Source organism: Terrapene carolina, unplaced genomic scaffold, assembly GCF_002925995.2.
Source record: "Terrapene carolina triunguis isolate 2854851 unplaced genomic scaffold, T_m_triunguis-2.0 Scaffold130, whole genome shotgun sequence".
Taxonomy (NCBI): Eukaryota; Metazoa; Chordata; order Testudines; family Emydidae; genus Terrapene; species Terrapene triunguis.
This window is the reverse complement of record NW_020664481.1, coordinates 11149098-11172394: the sequence shown is the minus strand read 5'-3', so window position 1 is coordinate 11172394 and position 23297 is coordinate 11149098. Positions and strand designations below refer to the sequence as shown.

Sequence of the window (23297 nt, the reverse complement as noted above, 5' to 3'; positions counted from 1 at the left end):
TGTGCCCTCTATCCCGGCAGAAACTTTCCCTTTTTGCTTCACAGATATCATGCAGGACACAGCAGGCAGTTATTGCCATTGGGATACTTTTCTCACTGAGGTCCAATCTTGTGAGTAGACAACACCAGCGATCCTTCAAATGACCAAAATCACATTCAACTGTTGTTCTGCACCCGCTGAGCCAGTAGTCAAATTATTCCTTGGTGCTGTCAAGGTGGCCAGTGTACAGCTTCATGAGCAAGGGGTAGGCTGGGTCTTCCCCAGGATCACTACTGGCATTCCAACATTACCAGTGGTAATCTGCCTGTCAGAAAGAAAGTCCATGCTTGTAGCTTTCTGAACAGTCCTGTGTTCTTAAAGATGTGAGTGTCATGCACCTTCTCAGACCAGCCCACATTGATGTCAGTGAAAGAATCCCTGGTCCACCAATGCTTGTACTATATAACCATAGAAAAGTAGCCCTTTCTGTGAATATACTCAGTGGTAAGGTGGTCTGGTGCCAAAACAGGGATATGAGTGCCATCTGTTGCTCCAGCACAGTTTGGGAACCCCACTGCTGCAAAGCCATCCCCTATGTCCTACACATTGCTGAGAGTCGCAGTCCTGCATAGCAGAAGGCAATTAATGGCCCCGCACACTTGCGTGACAGTGGCCCCCACAGTGGATTTCCTGGTTCCTAATTGATTCCTGACGGACCGGTAGCAATCTGGCATTGCAAGTTTCCAGAGTCGGATTGCCACTCACTTCTCCAATATCAGTTCAACTCTCATTTTGGTGTCCCTGCGCTGGAGGGCTAGGGCAAGCTCAGCACACAGATCCAGGAATGTGGTCTTGTGCATCTGAAAGTTCTGCAGCCACTGCTCATCATCCCAAACCTGCATTACAATGCGATCCCACCAGTCGGTTCTTGTTTCTGGGGCCAGAAGGAGCACTCCCCAATCTGCAGCTGCTGCATGAATACCACCACCAACTTTGAATTGGTTCTTGCCATGTCCCACAGCAATCTGTCCTCCAAGGAATCATCATGTTTCCCACTCATTCAGTTCTTCTTGCAGCTCTGCAAATACTGCAGGATTGTGTACCCTGTGCTTACAACGCTCATGACAGTTTGTGCAGGTTCCATGCGTCTGTCTCAGATGGCAGACAGTGAGGAGGGGCTTGCAGGTTTGTGGGATTTTGAAAAAAGGCATGAAAATTATGGGATACAGATACTATTATTGGATGGAGACGGTTGCAAATTGGGAAGTTGACCCCATGCATCCCTGCCTGACTTGTTTCTGCCCCATCATGTATTGCCAAAACTTCCCAAGTCAGTGCACTGGATGGTGGCAAGTTGCATAGTGGCCTACCTATGGTGCACAACACTGCATCAGCACAAGCACTCCCAGTGAGTATGCACGTTGCCAACTCAAGGACCCAAGTATGCATGCTCACAAGCAATGTACTAACTGTGGTGGCTGTTTGCTGACGTAACTTGAGTTGACATATGTTTGTAGCGTAGACATAACCTTGTTCTTGTCATTGGCCCCTCAGCCCTTTGAAAGACACTCACCCTACGGTGGTGGGTGCCGTTGCAAGAGCCTAGAGATATGATGTACCATAAATTAGAAGGATGGAGCTCTTAGTGTGATGAGCATTCTGCTTTCATGTTGCTCCTAGGTTCATGGAGCCATGATGCCTGAAAAATAGTTTGAGTACCTATTGCCTTACTTCCTGGGAGCTGCTTATAAAAGATTGAGAACAAAGGGCTTTTTTATATGTGCACAAAGAAAGGTGTATCTTAAGCCATAGCTGCAGCTAGGAAAACATCTGTCATAGATCTTAATTAGCAAGGCAGAATGTGAGCACTGAATTACTCTAGCAGATTAAAATTCTAATGCAAGGGGGAGGATGGGACATTTCAGGGCAGATATGGTCCTCATTCTCCACAATCAATTCTCATACATTAATTTTGGCATTATAATGTAATTCTAACTGTACCAATTACAAAGTTGATTAAGCCTTTCTGTAGTTTTGAGGAAGATTGTGCTATAAATTACAACAAATAAAATTTATATAACATTTTTAATGTGAAAAATCTCTGCTGTAAAATAGCATCCCGAGACTTTTAAGCATTCCAAAGAGAATCTGCATCTTTAAACTTTAATCTCAACCTCTGAAACAGCCTTATGTCTTAGTCTGGCTCTGTGCAGTTTTCTTTCAGACCCATCAGCAATATGGTGTATGAGTAATCAGAATGCACGGTCATTACTTCGTTCTAGATGCTCTTTTCCACATCTTTCCACCTCCCATATATAAAACCTATATTCTCCTGATGTGTACAAGTTACTATCATTATTCTTCTGGGGTTTTGTACAGAAAGTTGCTGTGATTCTTAAATGTAAATTTTTGTTTGAGGAGTCTGAACTTTCACAAATTATTGATTTAATTTTGAATTCAGAATTTCAGCCAGATCTATGCAATGTATTTCAGCATAAGGGCATGCAACTTAGAATCCAGTTTAACCTCATATATTACTTATTTAAGACACCATATAGTCATGGGGAATCATTAGTGATTCTAATGTAACTTTTTTTTTTCTTGCAGTGATGCTACAACCTTTCGATTACGACCCTAACGAGAAAAGTAAACACAAGTTTATGGTACAGTCTATGTTTGCTCCAGCTGATACTTCAGATATGGAAGCAGTAGTAAGTATTGAAACTAATTTATAGAGACTGTGTCCTTTTATTTGTATAATTTTATAAAGAGAGAACATCTTAAAGAGGAACAGAATCAGATTTTTGTAGCATTGCTTGTAGGTTGACTTAATCAACTTCATGGTTTTCCCTACAATTCTAAAGGGTGATGACATCTACCCTCACCCCCATATTTCTTCTTCCAGAAGTCTCAGCATTGCAGAATTGGATCGGTGCACTATGGGGAGACTTGCCTTCCTCAGAAACAGATGGTAGCTGCTCTGTCAGTGGTAGGACAGCAGGCTGGGTCCAAATTTAAAAAAAAAAGGGGGGGGGGGGCTACAAGGCTAATGGTCTGATTTTTGTTTTGCATCTCCTGTGCTCTATGAAACATTTCCCTCAAGCCAGAGTCTCTCAATCCTCCTGAATGTACAGTAGGACTTCCCTAGACCAGCCTCCGCCTTTCCGGTGGGAACCAGGATCTTTTCTAGTATTGTAGAGTTTTCTTTATCCTTTCCCTTGTTTATTTGCCCATATGTGGCCCTTACCCCAGAGATCTTACAGTACAGCATTAAGTGGGTTATAAATGAGGAAAACGGAGGTAGGTAGAGGCTGGGGTGAGGAAGGACAAAGGATATAGCAAGAAGATTGTTTGCGTCTTTCCAAGCTTCCTTAAAGTAGCCAAGAAAGCAGCACTGACCATTTTAAAAACTCACTGGTATTCTTGTCTCTCCACTGATGGCACTTCCTGTAATTGTAAGAGTCTCGCTGTTGAACCCATCTCCACCCTTATTTTTATTACTTTACTAAACATTTGACACAGGCTACTTTTAGTGTTTTCACCTATGTACTCTTTATTGAAAACATATTTCCTTGCACAAACTCCTAGCTATTTAACATAGTTTTTGTGCAATATACTTTTTCACTATCCACCTGCTTTTAAACTCTTGTCCACTTAAACTAAGCTTATATTTCATATAAACTCACCTACGAAAAAATGCATCTGAAGGGACAGCAGATTTAAACTAATTCCAGTCATGACTGCAAGTCTCTCCTTTTCTTTAAGAAAAGGAGGATTTTTGTAAATATCTCCTTAGTTGAGCCTTTTTTTTTTTAATAGTACACTTTTTAAAAATTATATAAAAATAAATGGCAGGTACACATCCCATCTTGTTACACATTTGATTTCATGACCTAGTAAACTGTTAAAATAAAATAAAACCCTATAAAGGTACTTATTGATTCTCTTTGAATGCAGTGGTGGTTTTGCTAGCTAAACGAGAGCATGCTCATTGTAATAGGGTTTTTGTAGTGGTTCCATTGAAGAGAACTACTCCCTTTTCTATATTTATTTGAGGAAACTGATGTCTCTTTTTCCCATCCTCTGTTTCTGTGAGGGTGTGGTGGGTTTGCAGTGCAGACAGGCTAACCCTTTTGACAAGTAGAAATTGCATAGTAGAACAGAATAGATTTGTGTGTAGTTCTATGAAGATAACTAGGTTGATCTTAGATTGTCTGTCTTTATTAGACTGGGCAGAAAAGCATACAGATGACTTACTGTCACATAATCTTACTCGTGTCTGCAATGTCACCCTCTTGGGTGGTTTCACAGGCTCTAAACCTTTAAGCACTCCAGAACTCATGCTTCCAAAGGAAGTCATTGAAGCCCCTTGGTTTAGCACGATTTAAAAGGAGGCTAGATGAAATAATAGCCTCTACCTGGTTAGAAACATTCCTGCAATTGGCAGAGAGATTTACCAATCAATCAAATAGCTCTCTTTCAATCTCTAACTTTGATTTTTATGCACTATTTTATATCATCAGAAATTTATCTCTACACCATGGAGCCTATAGGGGTGTTTCAATTTTCCAGAACTCTCCAGGCCAACATAACTTTTTCTTCCTCCAGTACTCCCTCAGTCCTTCAGTATGTTACCACAGTACAGATATCTTCCTATTCTGGATAAACAGATGTGACAGATTTCAAGAGTCCTCTAAAGCTTTCAACACTTAACAGCCAGCCAACAATTTCAAAAGAGAATCCTGATTTCAGCAACAGAAAAGTGACAGAACAATTCAGCTATTTACCTGGGTCAAATCCTTACTCAGACTGTATGCGGGTGGGCCACAATCTGCCGGGTATTGAGATGTGCTGATTATCTAAAACAGAGGTGGGCAAACTGTGGCCCGCAGGCCACATCTGGCCCGTGGGACTGTCCTGCCCGGCCCCTGAGCCCCCAGCCAGGGAGGTTAGCCCCCGGCCCCTCCCCCACAGCCATGCCATCACGTGGGTGGCACTCTGGGCAGCAGGCTGCACGCTCACGCTGGGCAGCACGCCTGGCTCTGGCCAGGAGGCGCGCCTCCAGACATGCTGCTCTGAGTGGCATGGTAAGGGGGCCAGGGCCAGGGGGTTGGATATGGGGCAGGGAGTCCTGGGGGGCAGTCAGGGGACAGGGAGCAGGGGGCAGTTGGGATGGGGCAGAGGTTCGGGGAGAGGCGGGGGGGACAGGGGGATTGGATAGGAGGTGGGATCCCGGGGCCTGTCGGGGCAGGGGTGTGGATAGGGGGCAGGGCAGTCAGGGGACAGGGAGTGGGGGGTTGGATGGGTGGGGGGTTCTGAGAGGGGCAGTCAGGGGGCGGAAAGTGGGAGGGGTTGGATAGGGGGCGGGGGCCAGGCTGTTTGGGGGGCACAGCCTTCCCTACACGGCCCTCCATACAGTTTCGCACCCCAATGTGGCCTTCGGGCCAAAAAGTTTGCCCATCCCAATCTAAAATATCTCAGTAACAAAATTACATTAAAGGAGAAGAGAAGTGTGTGAACACTCCACACACACAATTGTGGACCTTCCTAGCTAGAAAGCATTCTTGTGAGCCAGCCACTTCAATTATGGGTTATCATTTATATCAGGCAAGAACTTCTGATTTGTAACCCTGAACATAAAGTGTTGCAGAAGTGTATTGTTAGTCTGCTTAGATGGTATAAGGGCTGTATCACCTATGCAGCACTGAATACACTGGACTTCAGCAGGTAACTAACAAATATATGTATGAACATGTGTGACTGAGTTCACTTACCAGAGTGACAGTGCCTCCTGCTGGCTGTCTTAGGGATTAGTTCTCAACCTGCATGCCCTCTCCTGGTGCCTTCTCTGCCTGTAGATGCTGTGGTTCCTGGGCTGAGACAGGTCCTTTTCATGACTCAGCCCTCCAGTCATGTCACTATCTGTGTTTTTCCCCCTTCTGGGGAGGGGGGGGGGAACAGTGAGTATCTCCCAGTTCTATAGTGCAGCCACTTCCCCAGTGGCGAGTGTGGGGTGGGGGGGACCCAGGCCCAGGCACTACTCTAGGTTCTGGATCCTGTGGGATAGCAGCCTCCTGCTGCCTCTCCTTAACTTATCTGCCAGAGCTGCTTCAATTCTCTGGGCCACTTCCCCAAGGCACTAGCAGCTTCTTCACCCTCTTCTGAGGGCTTCCAGCCAGGAGCACCCTCTTTGCTTCCCTCGGTCCCTGCCAGCAACTGCACTGTACAATGTGCTACTTACCTGCAGCCAGCTAGGAACACCGTCCTCTCTCCTCAGGCACCGTGCATCAACTGACTGTCTCCTGCCCTACAGGTCCTTTTATGTAAGCCTGCTGGGCCCTGATTGGCTGCTTCATGTGGCCTTTCCACAATTGGCTGCTCCCTGCACAGCCTCCCTAGGTTGCTTTTAACCCCTTCCCTTCTGCTGTGGTGTAAACACCCCCATCACAACATGAAATTGAATTTACCAGTGAACAATGGGAAATCAGTTCTTATTTTGAGGAAATGAACACAGTTCTAAAAGGGATTTGAACACCCCATTTGAAATAAACTAGAAAACAAATCACTAATATTGTTAATAAATTGTTGTTCAATCCGTACAGCCTGTGCATTTGTAAGAATGCTAACATTCCTGAATTGGATTATTATTTTTGTTTTTGGTAACTTCACCTTTCTTCTGAGCCTTCTCCTTGCATCTCTTTTGTGTTTGATCTAGACTGTAGATATCCCTGAGAAGTGTTTGTGCATCTGACCCTCTAGAGCAAATTAGTGTATTACAGGTAGTTTTCATTTTTGTACAAATTCTCAATATAAATTTCTGAATGCTGTGAATTTTTACAGCACCTCTAGAGAGTCCTATTTTGTACCTTCCTGTCCCTTTCAGGATAGTTTTAACAAGTATCACCTTAAGAATTATATGCTTGGCGGAGTGGAAGTAAAACACTTGTTGTTGAAAGCCTTGATCTGATAAACACCCAGTACTTTTAAACCAAGTGTTTTTTTCTGAACCAGACAGTGCAGCAAGGAATCAAATTACATTACCTTTTCCATAAGCCTGATTGTGACTGGATTATTTTTAAATTTTTAGTGGAAAGAAGCAAAACCAGAAGAACTCATGGATTCTAAACTTAGATGTGTATTTGAGCTACCAGCAGAAAATGATAAACCTGTGAGTATTTTCAACAATGTGGTGGGCGATTTAACTTAATACCACACAGCTAGAACATACAAAAATGCATGTTCATACAGACCAACTCTATTAGCAACCCTATAATATCCCCTTTAGGAAAAAACACACTAATTAGAATCTTTGTGCTGCTTAATCCAACTAGAGGTTAATTTGCACAACAGAAGTGCAGCAAAACTACTAAAATTATTTCTCAGTGGATTTGGGATTTATCTTTGTTCCTTAATGAAAGATGGCATTAAAAAAAAAAAAAAAAAGCCTTGTTAAAGGTGCTGTTTGATATCCCAGAAGTCCTCTGTTTATCCCCAGAGCAGATACAACACAAGCGTCAGCAGTACAAGCTTCCACGTGTTGCCCTTCCAGTTTACCTTCTTCCTGATCTGATGGGGTTTCCTGAGAGTGAAATGGTGTTTTAAAAGTAGAAGGCTAGCCAAGGGGTCAAGTGCAAAGATGGCAATTGTGGCATGGGATCCCTGCTGGTTAGGAGCTGAGCTGTGTTGTTTCTTGTTGGGGCAGAGAAGATACTGATTAATTCATGATGGAAATAAGTCTCCTCAGATGCAGAATTGATGAATTAAGATTTGCCTATTAATGTGTATCCAGTGCATTCACCTCATGTACAGGAAGCACAAGAGCAGACTGTTCTCCCTTGCATTCAAGCTAGTGCAATTACAATTACGTATTTGTAACAAGCCCTACAATTGGCCCGCCTTCTGTGATCGCTTTTATACCTCTTTCTGTGCACCTGTGGACCAGACTTGTAATAATCTGCATGTGCAGACCCCACATTGTGCACATTCACGCTCAGATTTATGTGCACATGTGTCAGGCCAATGCACTTTTGTATGCACACTCTTTGGGAGGTGGGGGAAATATGGCCCTGTATTTATGTGAAACTTGCAACCTGATATGTCTGAACATCACTCGTGAAGTTGCAGTTTTGGTTTTTCTTTAATCATTAAAACTCATTAGGACAAAATAGACCATAAGTAGCAACAAGATCCTATTCTTTATTCTTATAACCTGTATTCCTCGTGACAAGGCTTTTACCAGTATTTGTGCTTTTCACGAGGGCTTGGCTCTGTGTACCAAAGTTCAGAATGTGCAAGAAGTTCAAAGGGAAGGGTGTGGGAAGAAATCCCTGAGATCCTTCTGTTCAGGCCCCTATTTGGAATGGCAAATAGGGAATTGTTTCTCCACCTACATCCTTATTACAAATGAGTGTTGTTTAAAATATCAACTCCTGTTCTCTAAACTGGCTTGAAGGGTGGTTTCCCCCTTCTACCCTACAGAAGTATAGGAGGGTAGAGAAGTGGTGGCCACCTGAGGGTAGTGAGGGTGTTCAGATGTACAGCAGGGTAAAGAGGTGGCTTCCTGGCAATGGGCCAGGTGCAGCTTGGGCAGAGATGCTGCCCCAGCTCCTCAGCATGTATAGGAAGCAGCCATTTGCCATTCTGTGCTCTCCATGCTTCCCTTCTGCTCAGACTCATGGTGGCACTAATGCCTCCTAAACAGGTTCTGTTAGTGAATTGGGGCGGTGGGGGCGGGAGAGCAAACAGCAAATCAGAACCTGAGTGTCCCAGCCCCCCCACCCTCATTGTGAGAGACAGAGTCCTGGTCTAGGGATCTCCCTGTCTGTGATTTGCTGCTGCTGCTCTGACTTTTGCCCTAAACCGGGAAATGGAAATAAAGGCTGCAGAAAGAAAATTTAAGGTTGTTTTTTTTTTTAAGATAGGCACAGTTCAGGGATGCAGAGTAGTTATCTAATAGTTCTCTCAATATAAGGTGTGGTTTTTTCTTTTTTTAATAATCACCCTAAGATCACTGTCCTTTTTTTGACAGCATGATGTAGAAATAAATAAAATTATATCCACAACTGCAAAGACAGAATCCTCTGTAATGTCTAAATCAATAAGTTCTTCCTTGGATGACACTGAAGTTAAGAAAGTAATGGAAGAATATAAGAGGCTTCAAGTAGAAGTTCAGAGGTTACGGGAGGAGAATAAACAGTTTAAGGTAAAGATTTTTCTTTTGAGTTCTGCCCATTTGAGTTTGAAGCCCTCTTTGTGGGTGGGAGTGGTTGCATGGGCCATGGTACTTAAGCATTAGTTACACATGTAAGGAGAACACAAATTCTTATCTGCAAATTTAGTTTTTGCAATCAAAATGAAGTGCATAAATCCATGCACTCTTGGGGCATGGGCTGAAGTCTGAAGCATACAGCCTGGCAAAGTGAAATGACAGTGACCCAAAATGATTCATTTTCTTCTCCCCTCTTTTTATTTTTTTTGTAGAAGGAATTTAGGGCGGAATTTTCAAAAGCAGTCCGCATTGAGCAAAGTCTGCTCCCATCTACATCAGTTGGGAGTTTTAAAACTGAGTTCAGCGGGAACAGAGTTAGGCCAATACTGAGCACTTTTGGAAATCCCACTCATAATGTCCAAAGCTATTAAAATGCATACTCTAAACTGTTAGCCAAAGTGCAAGAGGACCACTGGTTCGTGCCTTGACCAGCCCAGCAATATGAAAGCTCAGTATATAAGAACCACTTGTCACTGTTTTGAAGTACTTTTTTAAAATCAGTTTTTAATTGCTCTCTAGATCTAGGCCTAGAAGTAGCTATAAAGCTGAAAATAGTAATATGGGACACAGCTACATTGAAAGAGATTGTACGTTCATCCTGCTTTAATATTAATTTAAGTGTGAAATAAATCTTTACCATTTAAAATCTGTTTTGTTTTTCCTCCATTTTTATGTCTCTTAAAGCACGCTAGATGCTGGTTTAGTCTCTCATTATGCCCTCGCTTTGCCCGGGTCTCACAAGATGACTGTCTGAAATGCCATATGATTTTCAAAAATAAATCTTTCTTAAATACATTTCTCATAGTACTTAAAGTTAAGTGTGCGTCTTACTATGGATTTTTCATACTGCTATGCTGAGCCTTTCTTTTAAGTTATTTCAATTATAAGGGGAAAGCGTGATCTGACTTTTGCTTTAACCAAAGACCCATGAAGAATCACTGAAGATTGAAGCCAATATTGGAGGATAGTGTGCAACGTGGCAGGCCAGGGTTACATGGGTCAGAACTTGGTTTGTTCATTTATTTTGCTTTGTGGATCTGGACTGTCCACATGTAGCAGTAAAGCAATATTCTTCAGTACAGCATATTGAAGGCTCGCAGCACAGATGGTTTCTGCAAACGTTTGCAAAGTGTTCTGTTAAAATCTTGTAGAGAGTTTTGAAACCTTAATACATATTCTTAGTCCTCGTGTCCACCAGCCTTCATAATAGTTTTCTCTCTCCATTTTCTTTTTTAAGATGAACGTAGATCCATATTGTCAATTCCATGACTAGTATTAGGCCAGCCTTCAGAAATTCCCTTCATAAATGTCTGCTTTTGCAGCAGTACAGCAACAGTTACTGGTACCTCAGTATAACAGATTATACTATGTGCCAGATCTTCCAACATACAGTAGATGCACAACTGTGTGCAGAGTAGCTCCTACTTAACCTAATTGTGCATGCAAATTGGGTATCTAACTTGTCTGAGAATCTGGCCTTCAGTGCCTAAGACATGAACTATAAAACGTTTAACTATCTGTGACCTGCTTCATTTGGCAAATAGAAAGTGGTATAAAGACTCTAGTTTAAAAAAAAAAAAAAAAAAAAAAAGAAAAGCAAAACTCCACAGCTCTAAGGAGCAGTGCTGTAGACTGAACGTCCTGTTGGAATGAGCAAATGCAAAAAACATAAGTCAAAAGTAAGGAAATGTCCAACTTGCTCTGTGAATTTTTGAAGTTTTAGGAATTTTATTTTAATTTTTAAAAAATGCCCTTTTGAAAGAATTTTATTTTCCCAAACTTGAGTCTACTTCCATGTTGCAACTATTTGACACTCACGCCTTTTGTAATTCCATGAACAGTGTTAGAGACATTCAACTACAGCCTAACACCAGCCTTCTGATACTTGAATGGTATGGGCACAAAGGGCTCGCTTTATCCACCCCTGAATACAGTCTTTCTGACATGGTACACAACTGTTTAGGTCAGGAAGTAATGAATACTGTATCCAATTAAAATTAAAGCTCCTCCATCAGCAGCTGTAATACAGGTATCTCATCCAATCACTAACCTGACTCTTCTTAGATCAAGAGCACGGATAAGATTGTAGGACAACGTGTGCCAGTAATTCCCAGTGAGATGTCATTTAATATTAGCATGTATATGGAAAGTAAAGATGGAAATACTTTGCTCAAGTACCTGAGAAAAATTGCTACTTCATAATTCAAGGTTATTCCATTCGTGATTGGCATCTTCATAAGAGCAAGAGAGTGTTCAAATTTGCACAACTTACTTGTGTGCACAGTACTGAAAATCAGGCCCTCAAAGTTGCTGTCCCCCTGTCCATATATATTTGTGGGATACTTCTTGAATGATTTTTTTTGTTTTTTAATCCCCATTCAAATGGACTGGTAGGAATAGAATGGAGACAAGTTGTCATACTTCTGCATCAAAATTGCGTGCCTTTCCAAAGAAACCCCTCTAATAGGCTTAGTTAACAATAGGGTCTTGGGGTTTTTGATGGTTTTGTTTTGTTTTTTGTTTTGTTTGTTTTTAATGCAGCTTTTTTTGGTCAAAACTAATCATTAGGATTCCTTCCTGTAGGAAGAAGATGGTCTGCGGATGAGGAAGGCTCCCCAGACGAACAACCCAATATCTGCATCTGCTACTGCTGTCAAGGAGGAAGGGCTCAGCACTAGACTACTTGCTCTGGTGGTTTTGTTCTTTATCGTTGGTGTAATTATAGGGAAAATAGCCTTGTAGAGGCAGCATGCTGAGGATTGTAAATTGGCTTGATGGTTCTGCCATATCATTGGATTAAATTTATTCATAACAATGTTTTAAAAAAAATTAATGTATGACATCTCACAGGTCTTGCCTTTAAATTACCCCTGCACAAATATAACATAACATAATCCTCTTGAAAGTTTAAAATGTACAATGAGTGAAAGAATGAAAGAATGTTCTTTATTAAGTGATGAGGAAAAAATCATGAGTTAACACTACAATGGCATATTGTAAATGTCATTTTAAACATTCTTAGACCTTGGTACACGTTGCTGTCCCCCTGTCCATTTTAAAAAACAAACAAAGAATTATTCTTCCACTGCTGGAGCTGGCCCTTTTGGATGTTTGGAGCTGGGTTAGGCAGGAGGGGTTGATAACTTCTATAAAATATGTTGATCCACCATTCTGCTCATAAAGTTAACAGTTTGTCAGTATCTTCAACTCTGTGCAAATTAACAATTTATTGGCACTTAAATTAATAGTGAGAAGCTGAAAAGAATTGTATGTGGCAGCGCTGAATGTGCTAGGCATCATTAAGAGGCATATATTGACTGGTATGACACTCATTTGGATTAAAGGTCAATGCCTTGTTCTCTTAAAGGGACCAAGCTACATTGCTGTTGGTTCATTTAGTTGAATTGAAATGTTATTCAGAGATGTTTAATGCATATTTAACTTATTTAATGTATTTCATCTCATGTTTCCTTATTGTCACATATTGACTAATGCTATGGTATAAAAAGGCACCTGTTCTAAAACCAGTGGATAGAACTAAAAAATTACTGCTGTAGTGATGCGAGATTCTTCTGTCTCCTCATGTTTTGGGCACTATGTAATTGTTAAAGTTTTGATCACTTAAACATTGGGGAAACAGCAGTCAGGAAACTGTTTTTGTATGTAAATAAATAAGTCTATCTAGCAAAAAAATTAGTAGTAAACTAGTTCTATGCCGTAAAAAGACCAATCCTGTTTGACTATGTAGCATCTTAAAAAAAAAAAAAAAAAAAAAAAAAATTAAATAAAGCCCAGAGATTAAAGTTCATTTAGTTACTTTTGTCAAAGTCAATTAATTTTTTTTTTTTAAGGACCTGCAGTTAATCACTTTGACGCTTATCTACAGCATCAGGAAATTGCTAGCCTTACCTCAACGCTGTTTCCTCCAGCCCCATTTTAGTCTCCAGAACCAATCTCCAGAGAAGCACTTTTGATGGAATACTGATGTTTAGAATAACCACATTGTCAGTCTGTTTATTTACTAGGTATCCTCTGCTGTTTTTAGTCTCCAGTGATTGGAGTCAGTAGTCAGTAAACCTGAGAATTTATACAAAGTGACACTCTAAGGCAGTAATATTAGTAATAGTAATAATACTATTAATAGTAATGTTACTATAAGGCAGTAATAATAATAGTACTAACTATAGGGCATGTAAATTCACTATATTCAAGCATGATATGTAGATGACCTATTCTTTTCAGTCAACTACCCATATAATCTCAGTTGGATTCCAATTTCAGAAGCCATCAGATTAATAGATCGAATGCAATAGGGGCTAAAATGTGCAATAGATTGAAGCTTATTCGCACACCTCTGAATCCTGAAGCACTTAAAAAGATGGCTTCCCTTTCTATTTTTTTGTTAAGTATCAGAGGGGGTAGCCGTGTTAGTCTGAATCTGTAAAAAGCTTCCCTGTCATATTTTTTTGTTGTTCCTAAATCAGGCTGGGGGGGGGGGGGAGTGTTTGGGTTGGTAGATTTTTGCTGCCATCTACTTTTCCACCCTTACCATAATCAGAATGCTAATGGATATTTACTTATCTATCAAATGGTTGCCTCTGCCCTACATTGTGCAGATGAGCAGAATTTCCCAGTGCTACCCTTGCAGGTCAAGTAAAATCCCAACGTGTCCTCTGCGTATGTATGTGTTTCTATGGAGACTTCTTGCAGAACAGCCGACAAAAACAGGAAGAGGTGCATCTTCAGACAGGATGTGAAGATAGACCAGAGTCAAGTCTGTTCCATATGGTAGGGGCAAAGCAATTATAGTCTCCATTTTTTGCATGAGTGCAAGACGGGTTGGAAACAGTGCAGAGGAAGAAGGTAGGTAGTAGTGAGATCAGCAAGGTAGGATGGGGCATGATTGTACAAGGATTTAAAAAGCTACAGCTTTGCTCTTTAGGGGACCAGTAACTTCTGAAACTCTTCAACTTCTGTTAACCAAAATGACTGATCAACACAGGAAGCATTCTGAAAGGGAGAGTTGTCTTTTAAAAGACATGGGATAAATATGATGCCTGAAGAATTCACTTTCATGGCTTTGTAGGATGTATCGGGAAGAACCTGGACTAAAGAGAGACTGAACGCAAATGATTGGGTGGCTGTGGCCATTGGAACATTGTGACTGTTCTAAAAGCAGAGGCAGCCTCACAAGTGCAATTTTAAACACAAGCCAGCATTGCAGGGTAATGATGGCGGATAAGCGTTAATGTTGGTCTGTTTTGGGGGGGGGGGGGGGGGGGGGGAAGGGGTGGGGTTTTTGGACTTTTTTTTTTTTTTTTTGCTGAGCAACTGTCACGCACCTTATCCATCAAAATTGACTTTGCTGGCACAGATGATTTATGGCTAAAGAAGAAAGCCAGAAGAGTGTGTTGGTGTCCTCAGGCCACAACTTGTTTAATGGCCATGCCTCCGAATGTCTCTGAAAACTTAAAACATTTTAAACAATTTATGAGTAAAGTTGCTTTTATTAGTTTTTGTGTTACTGTAGCACCTAGGGGACCCCAAACAAAGATACCCCCCATTGTACTAGGCACTATACAAAGACAATCCCTACCTTGAGGTATTTACAGTCTAAGTAGCTAGCTAGCTATTGATACATCAGTACTGGCTGCTATGATCATACAGGTGTGTTCCATGGTACTACCTGAGACGTGGTCTCTGTAAGCACCTCAAATAACTCAAGTTACTATTAGAACTTGGAATTTAACAAAACTCTGAAGTCTCTCATATCCTGCCTGACAGCAGCCTAACAAACAGGAGCCTGGAAGTGTCTAGTGTAGCCCCCAAGTCCTCCAAAAAATTAATCCAAGCAAAGGATAGCCAGTGTCAATTGAATTCTTATTACCTGCCTGTCGGACAGAAAGCTACTGTATTCCCACCTGCTGGAGACAGAAAACACTCAACATTTCAAAAAGACTGGTATTCTTTTGCAAATGCAATGTCCCCTTTTTCCACCCTCTTTGAAGAAGACACTCTCTAAACACCTGTATTTACTGGTACGAGACCTCTGATAGAGCTGCCTTTCAGGTAAGAGATTTTCCCATTATGGAAATATGTCCTTAAACTGCTTGGACATTTACAAAGCTTTCATGTACTTTTATGCCATCTGAAGAAATGCTTCATCAGACTTGTAGAAAGTGAAGTATTCTGATGTCTAGGAGATATATAAAATTAAAAATATAGAGGACAGCAGGAAAGGACATGGAAGACTAAGGATGCAATGGAAAGACTCTGAAGAGGACTGGAACTGCAAGACCTATGAACCCATGCCATGAACTTGACGGAGTGGCGAATAATTGTGGGCAGCTCTGAGCCTGTGTAAACGAGAAAAGGAGTTGAAGTGAAAGAACGTGTAACTTTTTATTATATAAAAACTATGCAAAGCATGAAGTTTATAAATCACCTTCACAGTGTATATACCTATAATTTCACACCCATGATATAACACCCAGGTGTGAGCAAACTACTGCTTAATCTCTGTGTGACTGTGGAATCCACACTCTAAAAATTAACCATCCAACTATTCTTGGTTTAAAAATAATCCCTTTGAATGCCCCACTCCCATGGAGGCTTTGCTATTAATTTCAGTGGAAGCAGGAAAGGCGTCTAATCAGAATTTTCACTTTGTCTAAAGGGGAAAGATATTCCCAAGTTCTACACAAGTTTTAAATTTACTTGCAAGAAAACGAACATATCTTTCCATGAAGTCTGTGGAATGCAAATAAATAAAAGGAACTTTTTCCTATTTTCACACAGAGGCCCATGTTTTCAAATGAGGGGATACCATGCATAAATCATCAGAATTGTCTCTCTGTGTGGGCAGTCCCCTAATTTACATGCACACCTATAGCAATTGCATGTGCAGGTTAAGCACTGAATTTGTGTGCATGTTTTCACATGTGGAATTATTTTTAATCGATCACCTTAGTCATTAGAGAACAAGGTAGTGCTCAGTATGTAACAGTAACAGGGATTGGTATACCATAATGTAGTTCCCTAAAAACATGAAATTTTAAGTAAGATGCCTGATAGTAGTATTCAGGAAAAAGTGAATTAACATTGAAGTGCTGCCAGTGGAGTATAATTTGAAATCCATTCTGCAAATTGTTAGTGTCTCCTCACCAGTACACTATAAAGGGATTATATCTTCTGTGCACATACACCTGAATTATTATAAAAATCTTGCTTTGGCAGCTAACAAATGTATATACAGTTGTACATGTTTGCATCTGCATACCTTAACAATGGCATTTTACAATCTTAAAATGTTTAATATTGCAATTCTTAATACAAGAAAGCCAAGGGAATTCAGAATTGTGGCTTAAATTTCGTAGTTGTCACTCCTCTCTTTCAGGAAATATGTTAATGTTCTTTTGTCCCTCTTAACTGGAGATCATTCTTAGGCACAATAGACAAATTTAAAGACAGTGTTTTCAGCCTTCAAAGCTACTCATTTTGCTTAGTGTGGTGTCATGAAACTTGTCCTGAGGACTGTTGTTTGTATTCGCTGTACGTATGCACTCTATTTGATTTTGAAGAATATATAAAACATTCTGAACTTCCATGTTTGTGGTGGCTCCGTTAACAGCAATGCCACTTCACAGCAACAATATAGAATCATGGGGTTGGAGAGCTGTTTTTCCATTCTTAATTCAACACAAGTTTGCAGCTATTATTGAAATCTCTGGTGGCCAGTTTGAGAGAGGAAAAGTGGTAAATTGTGTCCATTTTCAGGTAAAGTATGCGAGGACTGTATTCCAGAAAATGTGAAGGGGAGACTTCAACATGCTCACTGATGCAGGTGCACATTAAAATAAATGATTTGATGCATTTCTGTGTGCAATTTTTGAGTTGTGTGCACAATTCCAGTACAATTAAGGCAGGCCTGAAGCAGCTAAGCTTTAAGGTATTGAATATCTGCATGCCTTTAAGAAACATTATTAGACTTCTACACTGCTAATAGGTCCCTTAATTTTTAAACTCTGGCAGAGATAAGCAGAAAGCACAAACAGCAATTTGGAGTATACATTTCACTTTCAGATATAAGTGCTGGATCGTGCACGGTGAGAAATGCATCCCAGTCTACCATCATGCTGTGCTGGGGAGAACTGGGTTACAGCAAATACTTGATATATTTTTTTTTTATTTTAAATTGGCCCATTTTAAGATACGAGCTTTTATTTTGTTACAGAAGTACTATTATAAAGAGCCTCTTATGATTTGTGAAGGAAATGAGTCCAGCACTGCATGTGGAAGCTGTTGTGGCTTATTGTGCAATAGCATAATTATATGTGCTTCTCTAAAATGTAATTTACTCATTAGAAAATGTTCATAGAAATCCATCAGGCACTTCATAGAAACAAGTGACTTTCACAACATGCTGTGACTGATCGTTCATGTAGCTTGAAACATAGCCATGCTAAAGATTGACTTGATTAAAAGATGACAATGGAATACGCTAACATAAATAATCTGCTGCTAAATAGAGGGCTTTGAGACATAGATCCTTTGACCATGTCCGATTAAGATTACTTTGTATTATACCCACAGATTGATGTCTACTTAATCACTTATTCTAAGGGATGTTGGTATAGAAGTGACACTGTTCAATGTACCATTACTGACTTGTGTTTTGATTAGCTGTAAAGAACAAAGTGTGTGCTTCAGCCACCCAGAGTAGCTTAATCATAAAGCTGCTGTTTTATGAATAGGCTGATTTTATTATTGGGTGAAGCTAAGGGTTCTAGTACCTCTAAGTAACAGCCACCCAGGAATCTATTACACATGATGCAAACCATTTCACCATTGCTGTAGTCATTCATTTGCAGACTAACTGCAATTATTGTGCATAGATCATTAACTCCACCGTACTGTGCCCTTTACTGTGATCTCGCTTCCTGTATAAACTACAAATGCAAATGGTCACTTGAAAAATAAATGTTGACGTACATCTATTGCCCCCAATCCTGACCAAAGCTTATACTGAAGCTTCTGTTTTGCGATAAACTTATCAAATGTAATCCTGAACCCAGGAATGCCAAACGGGCTGTTCTTTCCTTGAAACAAATGATGCTTTTTCATCTTGTATTGTGTCATCTACTGCTGTCAGACCCCCAAACAGGAAAAATGAAGGAAGTTAAAAGGAATTAATCTTTTTTTGAATGAATTACAGCAACATACCAGGAGCAGACATTGTGCAGCTGGTATCTCTGGCTACACTCGAAATAAACACATTTCATTCTTACTTATGGGGTTAAATTTCTTGGCTGTATGGTCCTCCAACTTTCATCCTTGGCTATGAAAACTCAAGGAATGATCTACTTATTGTATAGTCTTCACTTTAGAATTGAAGGCTATAGACAAAACTACATTAAAAGAACATTAACGTTGTAAAGTCAAGCACTCCAAATGTAGGAAATGCCAGAATTTTGGTTGCCAGGCAAGATAAGGACCACATTGTATACAAACATTTAGTGAGAGAGAGTCCCTACCCCAAAGATCTTACAGTCGAAACAGCCAAAAGACTGACAAACGGTGAGAGGCGAAACAGATAGATGAAGTGATTGTTCAGCAGGGACATGAGGGAGCCAGGAATAAGAACTGAGGTCATAGGTCCCAGGTTTGTTTACTTAATTTTTTTTGGTAGCTGATTTTTATTTGAGAATTGTGGGGGAGTGCTAAGACTGTAAAAAACACATCCCAACACAATTTAAAAATGGAAGGCATAAAGATAGCTGGTTGACAGGAAACTAATTGTTTTTAATTGGACTGGTGAGGAAGAAACAACGGATCCTAGTTTAAAAACTTGTTGTCCAAGTTTCAACCCAGACTGTTTTCACATACCACTGGAAAAACAGGAATTTAGAAAAGCAACTTTTAATAAATATCTTCTGCTGTTAAAATAAGAAGGCAAGAACAGTTTCATACTAACATGTTAATACAGACAGTAACTAATAATGCACGAGGAATAAAAAATGCATGTATACCTTTATAAAAAAAAAACTGAGATGTACAAAGAATTTTAACATATGAAAAGTTTTTAAAAGGGGTTGGTTTTTCAAAGACACAAAAGTCCACTCTTATGGACTTTCATTCTGTGTCTAAATGCCCTTTGAAATGTCCTGACTCTCCCAAACACTTGCTTGGGGTTTTTTTTTTTTTTTTAAACAGTTGAAAGCAGCTGTTTAGGAGAAAAGGAATCCAGTAGTTAGTTGCCATTGTTCTTTTCCATGTAAGACTGCTTTTTCTAACACTCGCGGTATTTATTGTACTCAATGTGGGGGAGTTCTATTTTGGATTTCATTATGACAGATAGAGAAATTGATTAGCAAGTGCTGAATAAATTGTGATCAACAGTCCTAAATGTTGGCTAAGGCGATATCTGGTTTGTTGATCATTTTGAATAAATTTAGGAATTCAAGGGATATTCCAGAAGCCTGGAAGAGGGATACAATTGGGCCAGTATTTAAAAAAGGCAGGCAAGATGACATGAGTAACTCTTGACTGATTAGCCTGACGTCTGTCCTGGGCAAAATAATGGAAAAGCTGATACACAATTAAAGAATTAAATGATAGAAATTAATGCCATCCAACAAAGTTTTATGGAAAATAGATCTGGTCAAACAAAATAGAATTAACTCTTTGAGATTACAGACTTGGTAGATAAAAACTCTATAGATGTAATACAATTAGACTCTTGTAAAGTGTTTGACTTAATACCATATGACATTCTGATTTTAAAAAATAAGCACTCTACAATATCAATAAAGCATATGTTAAATGAATAACTAGCTAATTGAAAGCTCACAGAAGTTGGCAATGGAGAATTATCACATGGGGGAAGTTTCTAGTGGTGTTCAACAGGGATGAATACTAGACCCAAAGCTAGTCAGTATTTTCATCTGTCAGTTGGAAATAAATATAAAACCGCTGCTGCTAACTGATAAGTGACACAAAGTTTGGCAGACTGGTAAATGAGGATAAGGACAGGGCAGACATATAGTGCCATCTGTGTTGCTTGGTAATCTGGGTCCATTCAGATAAAATGTTTTAATACAGCCGTACCTACCACATGGGCAACTGTATCTTGGAAGACAGATGTAGGGGTTGTAGTGATCAAGCAACTGAACATAAGCCTCCAGTGTAATGTTGTAGCACAAAGGTCTTAATGCAATCTTTGGATGTAGAAACAAGGAAGTTGTGAGTAGGAGTATGGAAGTGATTTACCACTGTATAGAGCATTGATGAGGTGGATGCTGAATTAATGTGTACAGTTCTGTCCATATTTTTTACACAGATTTTGAAAAATAGGAGTGGATGCACAAGAGCCACATCTGAGGACTGGAGAAAATACCTTAGCGTTAGCAATTGAAAGAGCTCTATCTGCTTAGCTCATCTAAAAAGAGAGCATACAATGTGTAAATACATTTGCAGGGAGAAAGTACTGGGTGTTAGGACACTCTGTATGATAGCTGAAAAGGCATAATAAGAATCAATGGCTGAAAGCTGAAGCCAAACAAATTCCAAATAGAATTTAAGTACATTGTTCCAATGGTTAATCACCCTCACTCATAAAACTAACTGCCAGGAGAAGTGGATTCTCCATCTTTTCATGTCTTCAAATCAAATCTAGATTCCTTTCTGGAGGATACACTCTAGCCACATACAAGTTATTAGGCTCAATACAGTGGTGAAATTTAATTACCTGTGATATACAAGAGGTCACATGAGATAATCTGTGAATTTATTATTTCATTCAAACTTAAGGTCTGATTCTGCAAGCCTCTACTAAACAGTCACTCTTAATTTGCAGTAAACTACAGAATAGTTTGGGAATGGCTTTCCAAAAACTATATCGAACACAAGTTTTTGTCCCTTCATGCAGAAATCTGTGTGTCTCCACCCCTCTCCCCTTCGTTAAAGGTTTCTTAAGGAAAAGAGTTGTGAAAAGGTTCCTGCCTGGGTTTTGGTAGGGAAAGGGGTAAAGCCTCTCTCCAAACAGCCAATAAACCTCATCACTGCTGCGGGTATTGATAAGTGGATCCGGATGTACTCTCCGCAGGAATGCTGCTGAACTTTGTTGGCAGTGACTCCCTGGAGGGTGAGGTGGATACGCCTACAGGAATAGAATTGGAAGTGCTCCTAGTATAAACATTTCACTCATTTGTTTATGTACCAGATTCCTTTAGTGCCTTTGTATGTGATGGTACCATGTTTACTTTCGTAGCTTTGTCATATAATTGCAGTCTTGCCACCATGCTTGAGACACTCCAGGTTTTTATGCTACACCCATTGCTATAGTCTCTGAACACATGGTCAAGTCTGATTAAAAGTGTACATAGTGACAGTATTATGCAAGTTGCATTATGTAAATATATGTGCCTGCACCTGGTGGTATTTGCATACAAAACTCATTGATGACTTTAGGCCTGAATTTAGAACTTCCCTGAGTAGCTCAGGCTATGACGTCACCAAATCTCACCAGCAAAACAGTATCAGACTTGAGCAGCGCTTGGAAAGGAGGCCACCAAAGAAATCCCTGGCTGTTTCAGAAGGTGACAGTTGTGGTGATGAAAGTAGCAGCCCTCTTTCCTCTAAGCCATTAGTGAATCGGTGTACTAGCAGATTCTGTTCTGTTTGAGGTGCTAGAGAATAAAAACTTGGGCATATGTGTCATGTGTCTAATTGTTAGTTACATCATCCTGGGTCTCATGGATCAGTTACTTGAGTTGCAAACTTTAACTGCGTTATTGGGGGAAAAAAGGTTTCATGAACTGAGACAAACCTAAAAAGTCTAATCCTTAAATCACAAGAAAAGTAGCATTGTCATTTTTAGGGGATATCAAAATGACCGTTTCTCTTTTGATATGCTGGAGTGGTTGAGCAGACTGCAAACTTTCCATTGCACCCAAGAGAAAAGTATAGGAAATTTGATTTACAATCATTGCACTATAGCTCACATGGTTCCTTTTTAAACATATGCATTTGACCTTGGATACTTGTACATAGCAGGCATCAAAACACAGTAATCTTTAAACAGAGAAAGCATTTTGGAAGCTATTTATGTACATGATATTTTCTGTGGCAGGCATGTGATATGCTGAAAATCATTTGTACCACTATCAGATGAGATGCTTATTAAATGTGTATGAATCAAATGTTAAAAAACCCATAAATTGTCTAAGGGGTTGTCTACCAGATGTCAGCCAGAAAAAATTATCTAAAGGTGTGAATTTTAACTGGATTAGTTTAGTGGTATTAAATCCTTGTGTGGATGCTGTTATTCAGAATTAAAGTGGTTTTAATGTGGTTTAACTTAATTCATTTTGGAAGTGAATTAAACTAAACATATTAAAGCCAATTTAATTCTGAATGCAGATGTTCACAGTGGGGTTTAACTAATCCACTTCAGATATACTTTTAGTTAATTTGAATTAAGTTTCCTGGGTAGCCCTGTGTAAACAAGCCCTAAGTACAGCTTCAATTTTGTACATACAGCATTAAAAGTGTAGCTATTGCATAGTTGGTTAAAAAATATCCTTTTCAGATAAAATACATAGGATTAGGTGAAGAGGATTTAGCTATCACAAGGTGTCTTCAACTTAGGTGTCCTCTTAGCTGCAGTAGGCTAGGGAGTATAATTCCATACCTTGCTCGCCTTGTAGGCAGAAATTCATAGAATATCAGGGTTGGAAGGGACCTCAGGAGGTCATCTAGTCCAACCCCCTGCTCAAAGCAGGACCAACACCAACTAAATCATCCCAGCCAGGGCTTTGTCAAACCTGACCTTAAAAACCTCTAAGGAAGGAGATACCTTCCTAGGTAACCCAGTCCAGTGCTTCACCACCCTCCTAGTGAAAAGTTTTTCCTAATATCCAAACTAAACCTCCCCCACTGCAACTTGAGACCATTGCTCCTTGTTCTGTCATCTGGTACCACTGAGAACAGTCTAGATCCATCCTCTTTGGAACCCCCTTTCAGGTAGTTGAAAGCAGCTATCACCCCCCTC

The 23297-nt window shown here is 40.0% G+C and overlaps 1 protein-coding gene across 1 annotated transcript in view; it reads left to right on the top strand.

Moving 5' to 3' along the window:
• Positions 1–13055, top strand: part of VAPB (VAMP associated protein B and C) — a 44869-nt gene extending 31814 nt beyond the window's left edge. The window contains exons 3-6 of the mRNA XM_026652828.2: positions 2587–2690; positions 7067–7147; positions 9008–9181; positions 11831–13055. Coding sequence (XP_026508613.1) covers positions 2587–2690; positions 7067–7147; positions 9008–9181; positions 11831–11989 — 518 coding nt within the window. The 3' untranslated portion in view covers positions 11990–13055. The remainder of the gene's footprint in view (positions 1–2586; positions 2691–7066; positions 7148–9007; positions 9182–11830) is intronic.
• Positions 13056–23297: the final 10242 nt, after the last annotated feature.